At 39.3% G+C, this 15,015-nt stretch overlaps 1 protein-coding gene across 5 annotated transcripts in view; it reads right to left on the bottom strand.

Moving 5' to 3' along the window:
• Positions 1 to 10,252: 10,252 nt before the first annotated feature.
• NEK7 (NIMA related kinase 7) overlaps positions 10,253 to 15,015 on the bottom strand; it is a 162,392-nt gene continuing 157,629 nt past the window's right edge. For all 5 annotated transcript variants that reach the window (XM_073571739.1, XM_073571741.1, XM_073571737.1 and 2 more), the window contains one exon: positions 10,253 to 10,715. In XM_073571739.1, coding sequence (XP_073427840.1) covers positions 10,605 to 10,715 — 111 coding nt within the window. In that variant the 3' untranslated portion in view covers positions 10,253 to 10,604. The remainder of the gene's footprint in view (positions 10,716 to 15,015) is intronic.

Below are 15,015 nucleotides of genomic sequence, written 5' to 3'. Positions count from 1 at the left end.
CTAGATACTGACTTGTTAATCAAACATACACAATATATGTATGACATTTATTGGTTATGTGGAGATGGTAAGCTCCGTCCTAGGTTGCCAAATGCCTGGACAGGCCAATGCACCCTTGTTAAACTAGCTATGCAATTCAAGATTCTACCCTGGGATCCAAAGATACCTGATGAACCTACCAGGAAAAGGAGAAGCCTCGATCAGCTCCATATGAGTTATGAAGAAGATCCACTAGTATATATTGATGCTATTGGAGTGCCAAGGGGGGTGCCTGACCAATTTAAAGCCCAGAACCAGATCTATGCTGGCTTTGCTTCTATAATCCCACAGGTGCAGATTAATAAAAATGTTGAATGGATCAATTACATATATTACAGTGAACAAAGGTTTGTCAATTTCAGCCAAGATGCCTTCCAAGGTATAGTTGAAGAATTGGGCCCTAACACTAGAATGACACTCCAAAATCGACTAGCCCTTGATATGATATTAGCTGAGAAAGGAGGAGTTTGTGGGATGGTGGGAGAGGAGTGTTGTACCTATATCCCTCAGAACTCTGGAGTGAATGGAAAAACCATGATAGCCCTTAAAAAGATAACTGGGTTAGCAGCAGAATTGAAAACTAATGCTGGAGTAGACACATCTTTCTTTTCCGGCTGGTTGGGTGGACTCAAGGGATTCCTTCAACAAGCTTGTATAGTACTGATTGCCCTCCTTGTAATTGGATCAATAACTCTTTGTTGTGTTATTCCCTTGTATAAAAAGGTTATTGCCAAAGCAACTCCGACTGGCACCTTCCTCAATCAAGAAGTAGACCCACCAGAGTACGATGGTACTGATCTAGGGGAGATCCCTAAGTATATTCCCCTCAAGAGAGTAGACAAAACCCCCCATTCTCAGATGATGTTAAGAGACTTAGTTTAGGGACAGCGGGAGAACTCCATGTGAGGTTAGTGAAGGGTTCAGCTGCCTGGAGGCCTCTCGCTAGGGGAGAGCTTCTGAGGTGTCTGGATGAAGAAATCCACCTCCCCTTTCCCCATCACATGGACAGTCTCGAAGGATCTTTCATTAAGGGAAAAACTTAGTGTTTAGGGGGGATTGTCAAGGTGAAAATATATTTTCTTATATAACTTTTATATTTTTATACTGTGAAACAATAAGTTTTTCCTAATTGCTTGCTAATGCAAATGTAACTGTATTAAAGATGGCTGCCAGTGTTCACTTTCACTTAAATTCAGTGTCTAAAGAGTTAAGTTTCATTTCTCCTAAAAAAGATAACTCAGGAATGTGAAGAAGAAGTAACCATCGGGAGACGTTTTGACGAATCAGAGAGAGACTGGACACTAGATGTATACTGCATAAACCCCGCCTAATGCACGCCTTCCCCTAACACTCAATATAGTATTGTGTATTTGTAAATAAAAGCCAGTTGTTGTACTGCTCCTGACAGGTGTGGATGCAGGACATTAGCTAAGACTGAATCAGCTGCGTGTCTGAGTCATTCTTAATCGGTACCAGATGTTTTGCGCTCGCACAATGATTTGGAATGACTGGTGAATGAGGATTCATTGTCGTTTACGACCCCGACACTACTTACTATATAAACGTACAGCATTCGTTACTTACTATATAAACGTACAGCATACGCTACTTACTATATAAATGTACTGCATACGCTACTTACAATATAAACGTACAGCATACGCTACTTACTATATAAACATACAGCATACGCTACTTACAGTATAAACGTACAGCATACGCTACTTACAGTATAAACGTACAGCATACGCTACTTACAATATAAACGTACAGCATACGCTACTTACTATATAAACGTACAGCATACGCTACTTACTATATAAACGTACATCATACTCTACTTACAATATAAACGTACAGCATACGCTACTTACTATATAAACGTACAGCATACGTTACTTACTATATAAACGTACAGCATACGCTACTTACTATATAAATGTACTGCATACGCCACTTACAATATAAACGTACTGCATACGCTACTTACAATATAAACATACAGCATACGCTACTTACAATATAAACATACAGCATACGCTACTTACAATATAAACATACAGCATACGCTACTTACAATATAAACGTACAGCATACGCTACTTACAGTATAAACGTACAGCATACGCTACAGTATAAACGTACAGCATACGGTACTTACAATATAAACGTACATCATACTTTACTTACAATATAAACGTACAGCATATGCTACTTACAATATAAACGTACAGCATACGCTACTTACAGTATAAACGTACAGCATACGCTACTTACAGTATAAACGTACAGCATACGCTACTTACAGTATAAACGTACAGCATACGCTACTTACAGTATAAACGTACAGCATACGCTACTTACTATCCATGACCAATACCTGGTTTTGCAGCCCAGTTCCATATACTTGAATGTAGCCAAGCTGCAATATCAGCAAGCATGGGATTGTATCTGAAGGAGAAAAAGTATTTTCTAATCTTGAACAACCTTTTGGCTCTGTGTTTTAACCACTTCATAACCGGAGGTATTTTCATTTTTACCTTTTCATTTTTTGCTCCCCTTTTTCCCAGAGTCACAACTTTTTTTATTTATTGGCCAAAATGGCTGTGTGAAGGCTTATTTGTTTGTGGGACAAGTTTTCCTTTTGAACGACACCATTGGTTTTACCATGTCGTGTACTGGAAAATGGGGAAAAAACTTCCAAATGCAGTGAAATTGCAAAAATAGTAGAATTCCACAGCTGTTTTTATTTTCTTTTTTTTTTTAAACCATGTTCACTAAACGCTAAAATTGACCTGCTATTACGATTCTCCAGGTTATTACAAGTTCATAGACACCAAGCCTGTATAGGGTTTTTTATAAGTGGTGAAAAAAAAAAAATCCAAACTTTGCTGTAAAAAAAAAAAAAAAAAAGGCAACATTTTTCGAGACCTGTAGCGTCTACATTTTTCGTGATCTGGGGCTGGGTGAGGACTTTTTTTTTTGCATGCCGAGCTGTTGTTTTTATTGATACCATTTTGGTGGAGATACGATCTTTTGATTGCTCATTATTGTATTTCATTGCAGTGTAGTGGCGACCAAAAAAACGTAATTCTGACTTTTTTTTTTCCATTATGCCGTTTAGCGATCGGGTTATTTTTTTTTATTGATAGATCGGGCGATTCTGAACGCGGCGATACCAAATATGTGTATGTGTGATTTTATTTTGTATTATTTTGAATGGGGTGAAAGGGGGGGGGGTGAAAGGGGGGGGGGGTGAATGGAAATTTTAGATTTTTTAAATATTTTTAAAAACTTTTTGCATGCTTCAATAGTCTCCATGGGAGACTAGAAGCTACGATAACCCGATTACCTCTGCTACACACAGGCAATGATCAGATCTTGCCTGTGTGTACCAGAAATGCTCACTTGCTATGAGCGCCGACCACCAGGCGGTCATCACAGCAATCTGGCTTTGACAACCATAAAGGTCTTCTGGAGAACTCTGATTGTCATGCCAACTCATCGGTGACCCGCGATCATGTGAAGGATTCACCGATGGGCGGGATTTCTGACACGCTTCCGGTAAGCGAGAGTTAAATACCGCTGACAGAGACTGACAGTGGCATTTAACATTAACGGCCGTGGGTGGATCGCAATTCCGCCCGCGGCTGTTAGAGGCACATGTCAGGTGTTCAAAACAGCTGACATGTACCAGGAAAAATGTTGGCTCAGCGCCACAGCCCGAGCCCACATCGAAGGGAGGGAGTCTGACATCAGCATACTATTATGCCCAACGTCAGAAAGGCGTTATATAAAAACTCTTATAAGGTTTTCATAAGATTCCTAAAAGCATATTGCACTCATATTAGAAGAATACAGTGGTTAGAAATCATTGTAACTGGTTCTGGCATCAAGCAAAACCTAAATGAACAAGATCAATGTTTAGTGTCGAAAAAGTGTGTGTAGCATGGTACCGGTCACTGGAAGATTTTAAAGTGATGAGTACAGAAAACCAGCAGGACAGAAAAATAGAAAAAAAAAAAATAAAAAAAAAATTATATATATATATATATATATATATATATATATATATATATATATATACATACATACATATATATACACACACACACACACATACATACATACACACACCCCAACACTGGTTCAGCTGCGTTATTTAGATGTTCGGAAGATACCACAAATCCACTGCATGTAACATCAAAAGAGCAACATGAATAGTAATTGTTAGTATGAAGTGAACATTTAAATTCTATCAAACACGCTTCCCGAGGTTGACCGCAGGGAAAAGCAAGATCTTCGATTCTTCTTCTCCTCTGAAGATCTTCACTTTTTGATTCTGAAAACTGCTTGCAAATGAAATAACTCTGTGGTGTGATGAAAAAAATAAAATGTGAACAAGAAAAAAAAAAAATCAACTTTTTTTTTTTAAATCAGGCCTTTTATCCCTGGAGGGAAATAGGGAGCAGAGGGAAAAGATATTGTGTCCAGCAGAACCTATGAGAGGTTTTGAATCAATAGCTGTTTCAGCGGGATTCCGCTTAATGAAGGTTTCTTCAACAGAGAGGCTTTTTTGCTAATAACAGTAGGTATTATGGACGGCCGTGTGGAGCAAAACATCTGTAGGAAAGACAAAATAATTGCTTCGTTTTGCTTTAGAAAGGATTAGGAAGAATCTAAACCCACAGCAAACCGTTTCACTTTGAGGAAGTTTGAGGACAGCTTTTCAACAAACCCCCCTCCCCATATGTTTGTATTGAAGACGATAAATCATTAATATCTCACTGCGGGGTGAGAAGCCATGGTTTGTAATACACAATGAGCTAAAGCTTTCAGGTCAATGATACACAGTGCAGGGAGATGTGTATGACAAGGATGTGCGACATGTGTTATTGCCTTACAATAAATGTATACCTTGCTGTTCGGATGCGTCATTACATATATGCACCACTTATATATATATATATATATATATATATATATATATATATTTGCATGTACATACACAAAAAATTATGACCGAGCGCACATGCAATATTGAAAGATGTGAGATTCTATGCACAAATATTTCCAAATTTCTCCGTACTGCTTTACATATTCTCAGCAGACAAACACCACCTTTACAACGGTGGCTGCACGTGCAGTCTGTAGTCAGTAATGCTCTCCATCGGCACTCTCCTAGGACCAAACACACGCATAAAACATTTACTTTAGAAATTCAGATTTATTTATATTCTGTAAGATTGCACAACAAATTGTTATTCTCTCTTTAAGGCTGCAACACTTGCTGTATGTGACCACGTAGCAATGGGAAACGTTATAAAAAAAAAAAAAAAAAAAAGAGTTATTGTTATGCATTGGACAAAGGAGACACTGACTATAAGGGAAACCTTCAAATAAATACAGTAATATTTGCAGATTTCATCCCTCCCGCTTATGCCATTAAACATTTGAGTATATGTATATTTTCGGGAGGAAAGGTACCACAGGAAGACAAAATATGCTCTCATAATATATCCTGTACACTGATGATGTATGTTAAGTCTACTACAATTGCACATAACGAAAGGCTATATGGTGACCAGCCCATGAAACCGCAAAGGAAAGACGCTCATAAAGAAGCAGGTACTGGATGGAAATGGTTAACATTGTATTAAATGGGGGAGGGGTACTAAAGTTTGTAGATTTCTCTTTGGGCTCATGACACACATTTAGCATTGTTTAAGGCATCGGATGCAACTATAACTAAATCTGCTTGTCGATGGCGGTGGAAAAAAAAAACCCATTATATACTAAAGATGAGCAAATCGATTCGATGCGAATCGAATGGAGTTGAATTTTTATAAAATTTGCAGGTTCCCTCAAATTCGAAAAAATTTCAAATTCTATTCATGCAATTCGGCAAAAATATTCACCGACTTTTTATACATTGCGTAAGACTGCATCGGCCGCAGAAGGCTGAGAATTTCAGGTGAAACTGCATGGACAGCTCCATAATTCCTGGCACCCATCACATCACATAATAGAGCGCAGCCAATCAGGAAGGATTTTCATAGTCAGTATAAAAGCCTAGGCAGGGAGGGCAGCAGCCATTTTAGCGTGATTTTTAATTGTCAGAGGATGTCAGAGCTCACAGCTCAGCAATAGAGATAGGAGGAGAAAGCCCTAAAGCATAGGATAAATACCCTAGACAGTAATATGCTGTTCAACTGCAGCAGAGAAGATGATTGTAGTAGTCTGTAAATAATACAAAAATTGAATTGATAAAGGAGGTGCCAACAACAGCTATGCCAGTGTGATTGATCAGTGATACAGTATAGCTGGAATCTGTCCTGCTGTATTTGAATTAAAATACAGATTTCATTAATAATGCACTAGAAAGCAGAAGTAAGGCGGCACATTATTTGTATAAAAGAAAGAAAACAAACAAAACAAAACAAAACAAACAGTTCAAGCTTGCTAAAGAGAGTGTACTGATTTTTGTATAATCTTATGCAAACCTTTTTTGTGAACAGGAAAAAAAATTCAAAAGAGAAAACCTTTAAAAAAACCCAAAAAAAACAGACACTGAATTGCAACGGTTTATCTCAATATGTATGTGCGTCACAAGCTACTCGATTTTTGGGGAATAATTTGACGACCTGCAAATTTGAATTTCAAAACATTCGATCATCTCTAATATATATTTATATATAAACACATTTATATATTTTCACATACTTGTCAGTTTTTTTCATCACAGAAAAAAAAAAAAGTTTTAAAATAATTTAGGCCTGGATCATAGGAGCAAATGAAAAATATTCCACTAAAAAGAAAAAAAAAAAAAAACAATTTTATTTTATTTTTTAAAAGCTAAGTGAAATTTTCACCCAACATTAAAAGTGTTTTTCCTATAATTAAAAGATAACAGTCATCAATTAGTTTTATAAAAATCATAAAGAGATTGAGTCACAGCTCTGAGCCCACTTTCATTAGCAGAGAGTAGACCATTGCAAAGAAGATAGCCTGCTCTGGAGACTCTGCAACCATTTCTTGCATGGCCATCTATTCTATTTATTGGGCACCATGTAATGACACATTTTTCTTGTGTGGGATATTTCATTGGTTGCTCGCAGGTTCTATTGGTGCGAATGGTAGTTTTCTGGAGGTGTCAATGGCGGGAAGTGCTGTAGTATGCTGGCCAGTAGTGTGTGTAATCCTTTACAGAAAATGTTGTGCTAATTGGACAATATCTATAAAGTGAACCTGATACCTGACACATGGTGCCTGATCCGTGGGCAGCAAGTATCACGCACTGGATTTGTTATCGCAGCCAAGTATGGTTGACTCTGAAATGCTGCGGTGTTTCAGAGAAAAACATTTGCAAAGCCACTAGGGAGAGATAAAGGACTGTAGACTAGTCAGACAGGCGGGTCCCTGCCCACTGCTCTGGATTGACAGGTCTCTGCCAATACGCGCATGTAGGCAGAAACCTGTCAATCCAGGACAGTGGGTGGAGAGAAACCGCCAGAGACCCACCTTGTACAACTAGTCTACAGTGTGGTCTCGGTCCTCAGCCTCCTTTTAAACTATTTTTTCTTTGAAACGCCTCAGCATTTCAGAGTCAAACATACCTGGCTGAGATCACATAGCCAGTGCCTGATAAATGCTCCCAAGGATCAGGCAACATGTAACAGCTGACACGTTCACTTTAAACTGCACCTGTTATTAGGTACAGTGGTTTGCAAAAAATATTCACCCCCCTTGGCATTTTTTGTGTTTTGCTACCTCAACCTGGAATTTCATTGTTTTTTGATGGTTTGCATCATTTCATATAAAGAACATGCCTACAACTCTGAACATTTGGTTTTATTTATTTCTTTTGTGAGAAGTAAACAATAAGACAAAGATTGGGATATTTTTTTTTTTTTTTTTTTTATAACCTAACCCTGATTTGTACTTCTCAATAACTCTGTCCCCGCCTTGTTTGGAGATCTCTTTGGTCTTGGTGTTTGGTTAGTGATGCCACTTGCTTAATGATGTTGCAGCCTATTTTCAGAAAAGGTGTGTATACACTGACAGTCATGTGAAGCTTAGATTACACACGGGGAGACTTCCTATCACTAAGCATGGGATTTATGAAGGCAATTGCTTGCACCAGTAATTTTTAGGGGCTTCATAGCAAAAGGCTTGCATATGCCAATTTTTTTTGTTATTTGATCCCATAAATTTATTTATGCCTATAGTTTTCTCAATTCACTAACTGTGGCTAGTTTCAAACTAGCATATGGCAGAGCTGCAGAGGGCTGCGCAGTTTTCCGTGAAGCTCCGCCCACTGCCGCACCTCCTCCGTTCAGCTCCACCTACGTCGGCATGCGGCCTGCATACCCCATCTTTAGCACTGGGTACGCAGGCCATGCCGATGTATTCGGATGCCTCCGCATGCGTTGTTTTGACCGTGCAGTGACCGCAACAAAATGTAACACGTTGCGTTCGGCGCAGGTCAACGCACTGTCAAAACGATGCATGCGGAGACATCCGAATACATTGGCATGGCCTGCGTAACCACTACTAAAGATAGGGTCTGCAGGCTGCAAGCCGACCTAGGTGGAGCTGAACGGAGGTGTGGCAGTGGGCGGAGCTTCACGGAGGAAGTCCACATCCCCTCCACAGTTCTGCCATACGCTAGTGTGAAACTAGCCTTAGACCATTTCATCCTGATGTATCACACACAAATCAAAATACAAAAATATTTAAATTCAGGTTGTAATGTAACAAAAGAAGAAAAACCAAGGAGGGAGGTGAATGCTTTCGCAAGGCACTGTATGTGTTGACCTATTAGTCTATTGGAGAGAGGAACTACCTCGAAGTATTCAACTGAAATGTGTTGCCTCCGACAGGATTTTCAAAGTACATTTTCTCTGGAAAGTTGAGCTTTGGAGTAAAACATACACATCTGCAGTAACGCTGTCGGTGTCCGTTTCATGCTGCCCATGGTTCAGGCAGCATGATCTCATGACAGGTTTTCTAGGGCTGCCACACGTATCCAGGCTGATGTACAGTATATGAGGGGTTACACACAATAATCCTGCAGTGACATAACCTGGACCCCAACTAAAATCCCACCGCTCAAGGTTTCTATAAAATATGATTCTATGTATTGTTCTATTTAAGTAGCACATTGTGTGTCTTAATATGATCACATGAATAAAATAAATTCTCGTGAATGAGGCCTTGATCATTCATTGAAAAAGGAAAACTCTTCTTTCTGGATTAAAAAGAAGATCACGAGTAGAATTTCTCTCCTGAACACTGCACAGGACACATCGCACAATTTGGAAAACTGGACAATCTCATAGCAAGAGAAAAATGTACACAACCTGAACATTACAATAAGGCACCTAGTGAAAAGGCGAATATAAATGTACCATTCCAGGCAGAACACTGCCCAATATCGTGACTGCAAGTACCAGTAAATACTTAGCATAACCACAAAACCTGGAATTGCTACAAAGTGCAAACAGAAAAAGTTCCTTACGGTGCAAAATATAAAAACTTGACCAGTTTTGAAGACAAGTAGTGATAACTTGACCAGTTTTGAAGACAAGTAGTGATAGATTTCCAGCCAGTTGTTGATTTTGGTCCTACAGCCTATTTTGCCCTTCAATAAAAACTATCGGTTACATAAAGTGAATCAGTAGCCAACATTTATATAAGCCAAGACCACAGGGTCACTCACACTAAAGAAAAGTGATGTATATACCTGTTGATCTACAAGAATGGATGGTTATTCTGAATTTTAAAGAAATATTTAAGTATGTGGTAAAATACACGAAAATATAGTCATTTCAATTTACAATAGAAAAATATACCGAAGAGGGAAAAAAACAGCATAAAACTATAATATTACATTTCTCTCAAGTTTTGCAAAGTCATTATAAAGGCACAAGGTATCGTTTGGATTACCAAAAAGTAAAGGTAACTGAGCAGCAAGATAAAGAAGGGAGTAAAGGGAAAGGCCTTCAAATCCTGTTTACCAGCAAAATAAGGTGGACATTTATGTGATGTGTGACTGTACGATGTGGGGAACACTAAACCCTAATAGTGTCTTTAGGAAGAGCCTTCCATTGTCGGAGTGGATGTCCACCAAATCAATGATTTACCTTCCAGACTCATTTTTTGTTCCTTCTACCCCATACAAAGATTTTGATTTGTCAATTTAGATTAGGAGATAAATATGACAAAACCTTTTATTACGCTCTTCTCACCAAATTTCTTGAAGTGTGGATTACATGTAGGTATGGTTAATTACTACTCAATTTTGCAACCGTCAGGTTGATGCCAAATGTTGACTGCAGAATGAGGGGTAGGTCTTGCTTTGCAAGCTTGTCTAGAAGTGATGGATTTTATCCAGAGTAACCAAAAAAGTTAAGTGTCCCATCCAAAGAAAATAATGTATTGGTCTCTGTAATATAAAATAGGACCACTGAAGAACACAAAAACCTGCCCACTTCTACGGAGTACACAAGGGAAATTTTTGAAAGTGATGGACGTAGGGTGGGAGAATCCTTGAGGAGAAGTAATCTAGCTGGAGGCGGTCACGGCGTGCATTCTCTTTGCAACCTCATACACATAGGTTACATCTGGTCTCTTCTCTGGGTCTGGATTTATGCAGGTATTCACCAACATTCGCAGCTTTGAAGAGAAAAAAAAAAAGCACGTTATCCTTCACAACATAAATCTTTTTCATATGTGTCGTCGCGAGGTAGCGTTATTGACCAATGTCGATAGAAGATACCCTCGGCTATTCTCTTGTAGGCTTCACGATACATAGACATATTATTAGGTATTCCGCAAAATTCATCTGGTAGGAATATTTACTGAAAAATGCCTCAAAATAATGTCTTACCTCGTCTGTTATAGCCAAGTCTAGGCTCATATTGGGTCCTCACAAAGAAGGGTTAAACCACAGGTAGATTTTTGTGTGTGTGTGGAGGCTTTAAAGTAGAAACTAAAAATGTTATTGACTAAAAAATATACGGTATATAAATAAAATTGTCGCTCTTTAACTGGGAGAACCTCTATGGGGCATAGTTTTTGATTTGTGCCCCTGGGCTGTGACTCTGGATTCACACTTAGCAGCAAAATCACAGCCCTGCAGGCAGGACCCACACTGCCGCTCAGCTGAGTGGTACCCTCATTATAATCCCTCCGCAGGTTGCCATGGCAACTACTGCCATCCTGGAGCATCCCTGTACCTTCCTAATAAGCAACCATGTGAAATGCAAATGCGGACAGTCTGAAAATTAGTCAAGGAGAATAGGCGATGAGGATGCAGATATGTGAAATATTCATGTGCAGACTGGAAGAGCAAGGGAGGGGGTAGAGAGAGAGAAAGAAAGAAAGGCAGAGAGAGGGAGAGAGAAGAGGGAGAACGGAAGGAGGAGACAACGTGAGTGTCAGAACAAAAGGCTGCCCCTGACATTCATACCGCTATTAAACATCACTGCAAATGCAGAGACTGGAGCACAAATAACATATGTGCATGGCCATTATATGTGGAGGCTGCACGGCATCACCATTAGGAGTCATATAGCCGCATGCAATATCTGGATGTGTGGAATATTGGAAACAGCTTGGTACAAAATACATTTTTCTTGTTTATCGTAATTTATCACCGTAAAAGTTCATGAAAACGAAAAGCAATAAATTCTGTAAAAGGTCTATATAAAAGACGCAAGCAACACTGATGAGGAATGGATGTGGCAGCCGGGTTATGCTGAAAGTGTTATTAGAAAGGATTCCTTGGTATTACAAAAACAGATAGAAATATTCCTTAGATGATCCATCAAGAAATTACAAATTAAATCATTTTTTCAGGTGCAAAACAAAAAGAATTACAAGTCCATATACACACATATATACGAATGCGCCTCTACTTAAGGTACACAATACAAAAAGAAGAACTTTATAGATATCCCCCTGTTCACATTACTGCTGTAGACGAAAGAAGCCCCCTCAAAAATATTAAAATAGGGAATAACTAAGGAGGTTCTAGAAGCAGCACCTGCGCCTAGGGTGGCTGGTGGGGTGCACAAGCCCTCTGTCATGTAGGACCCAGACATTAGAAATTGCACATTTTACAGTCAGAAGATTTACATTAGTGAGCAGCAAATTTGTTCGGTAAACAGGTGCCAAACATAAATTCGGCACGAATATGGCACATTCGGACTCGTGAACGGAAACCCGAGCAAAATTTTTATAAGATCGGTACAAATCGGTAAAAGTGCGGGAATAAATTTGCGATGACACAAAAATATTTTCAGCACTTTAGCAACGATAATAGTTGTGTATCATGAGCGTTTGGCACGAGGATGATGTGGGGAGGGGATTTGCAGAGCTCAGAGGCACAGTGTTCTTGTAAGCACAGCAGTCTATTTTTTCCTAACTTTGTGTGCACATTGCAGCTAGCCAATCAGGAAACACCCACAATGTCCCGACAACGGCACGTGTCATTGGCTGCTGAAATCACATGTCCGTCTTCATATAAATAGTGGACATCTTGTTTTAGCGCCATTTTGACACTAACAGCACAGAGAGGCTGCTCCTTACACTGCCACTGTTTACATCAAGATTTTAGCTAGTTAGTTAGGCGGTTGTATATAAGTCAGCTAGTGTAGCTAGATAGTGTCCAGTGTGGCTGTTAAATTTATCTTCCTGAATTTTTTTTTTGCCCATTACGAGAGGTCCACAGACAAAGTCAGCAGGGCACATGTCCCACAAGTTTGTCGTGCACTGCCTCTATTGTGGTCCGTGCACGAGTATAGCATTCTATATAATATTTTTTCAATAACTAAATGTGAAACAGTCTGCTGTATCCCATCTTGTCATTTAGTGCTTTGGTGATATGAAACTGTTTGCAGACCTAAGGCACATTAAAAAAAAAGTATAATTTTTTCTGCTGCTGAATGTGATACAGCCCATCGTATGCCACTTTGTCATTTTGTGGAGGTGATATGAAGCTGTCTGTAGACCTCAAGGACATGATATTTTTTTTATTTCTGCTGATAAACGTGATACAGCCCGCTATATCTAACCTTTTCATTTAGTGGCGTTGATATTGTTGTTGCACATTAAAATTATTATTTTTTTTTTTTTTTCACAAACGTGATACAGCAGCCGAGAACTGAATTTGAAATTGTTTGGAGGCCATCTTCTAGATTATGTGTTTCTTTGGCATCCAATTTCTCACAGACATCTTTTATACATAGCTTGAGACACGCATCTGTTACACCTATCTTCTGACGAGCATCAAACGCTCTCTGGTAATCGTTGTTGGGTAGATAAGTAATAGTTGCAGTCTGTATCCTGGATCTTGTACTTCCCATAGCCACCCTGTTTATTGATCCTGTTGTACATTTCCAATCCCACCCCGAAAAAAATATTTTGTTACTAACGTCATACAGTAGGGGACATGTCACATTTAAATTACTTGTAGCATCCACTCAATCTTCTACAGGCCTTATCGACAGGCCCCAAAAAATTCTTCTGTTACTAATGTCATACAGGAGGGGAGATCTCAGTTTAAATTGTTTGGAGCATATCTTCTTTGTCATACAAGCCTCATCCACGCACTTTTTTTTTTCCGTGACTAACTCGATTCAGCACACCACATTTCACTTTCTCATTTCGTGCCACTGAAATTCAGCTGTGCAGAGGTGGTGCAGAGTAAAAAAATCTAATTTTTAGTTGCTATTACTGTGCTCATAGCACACTATCTGAGCAACATGACTGGGAAAAAGCAAGGTCGTGATGGAAGGGGATTAGGCTCTGTGTTTGAGGTCTTAATGGGGTAGGTGGTGAAACTTATGCCATTTTATTGGTGTATGCCACTAATTTTTGGAAATGTGTACGCTCTTGGTTGGATGTCCATTTGCTGGGTTAGCTGTAGTGGAAGATGCGTCAGTCCCTATTATACTATTTCTACTCTCTTGAAATTGATACCACTTTGTTGGTGTCTCCTATTAATTTTTGGAAATGTGTGCACTTGTGGTTGGGTGTACACCTGCTGGGTTGGCTGTAGTGGAAGAGATGTCGCTCCCCATTATACTATTTTTACTCTGGTGAAATTGATTCCACTTTGGTGGTGTCTGTCACTAATTTTTTGAAATGTGAACAATCCTGGTTGGGTGTCCATCTGCTGTGTTGCCTGTAGTGGAAGATTTGTCAGTTCCTATTATACTATTTCTACGGTAGTGAAATTGATGTCACTTTGTTGGTGTCTGCCAATACATTTTAGGAAATGTATACCCTCCGGGTTGAGTTTCCTTCATGTGTGTTGCCTGTAGCAGTAGGCCTCCGAGACTGGCAGTCCTCCACTCTCAGTCAGTCAACTACCCGTGTTACTAATCTTACATTTTACTGACAATAGTAATCTACGAAACTGATATTTGTGCCATCTGAGTGTGGCTGAGCATCAATTTCAAATTTTTTTGATCACTTATATAGCGCCAATAGTTCAACATTTGCTTTACAGATATTACTGCCACTGTCACCACTGGGACTCACAATTGAAATTTACTATCTGTATGTCTTTGGAGTGTGGGTAAAAAAATAAGTACTGGGAGGAAACCCTTGCATACACGGTTGGAACATAAACTCTTTTGCAGATGCTGTCCTTGGTGGAGTTGGAACACAGGACTCCAGTGCTGCAAGGCTGCTAAAGGTTTTGCATTGACGATGTTTGTGGTTGGAAGCCTTTCACTGTGATGCAAACTGTGTGCGCAAATGCTGTATTGGGGGAAAAAAAGATGGTCTTCAAGCATATTTTGATACTGCAGAATGGGCACGTCCCTTTTTCAGGGGAGGAAGAAACAGGCAAAATGTACTTTTGTATCATGGATAGAACTCACTGGCACCCAGAAGTCAGCACTATTTTGAAACATAACTATAAGGGTAACAATCGTGTTGCAGATTGTGCTGCAAGAAAGCGCAC

The sequence above is a fragment of the Dendrobates tinctorius genome, unplaced genomic scaffold (assembly GCF_039654945.1).
Source record: "Dendrobates tinctorius isolate UK_male_01 unplaced genomic scaffold, ASM3965494v1 ptg000029l, whole genome shotgun sequence".
NCBI lineage: Eukaryota > Metazoa > Chordata > Amphibia > Anura > Dendrobatidae > Dendrobates > Dendrobates tinctorius.
Note: the sequence above shows the minus strand (reverse complement) of the source record. Positions and strands in the feature narration are given on the sequence as shown.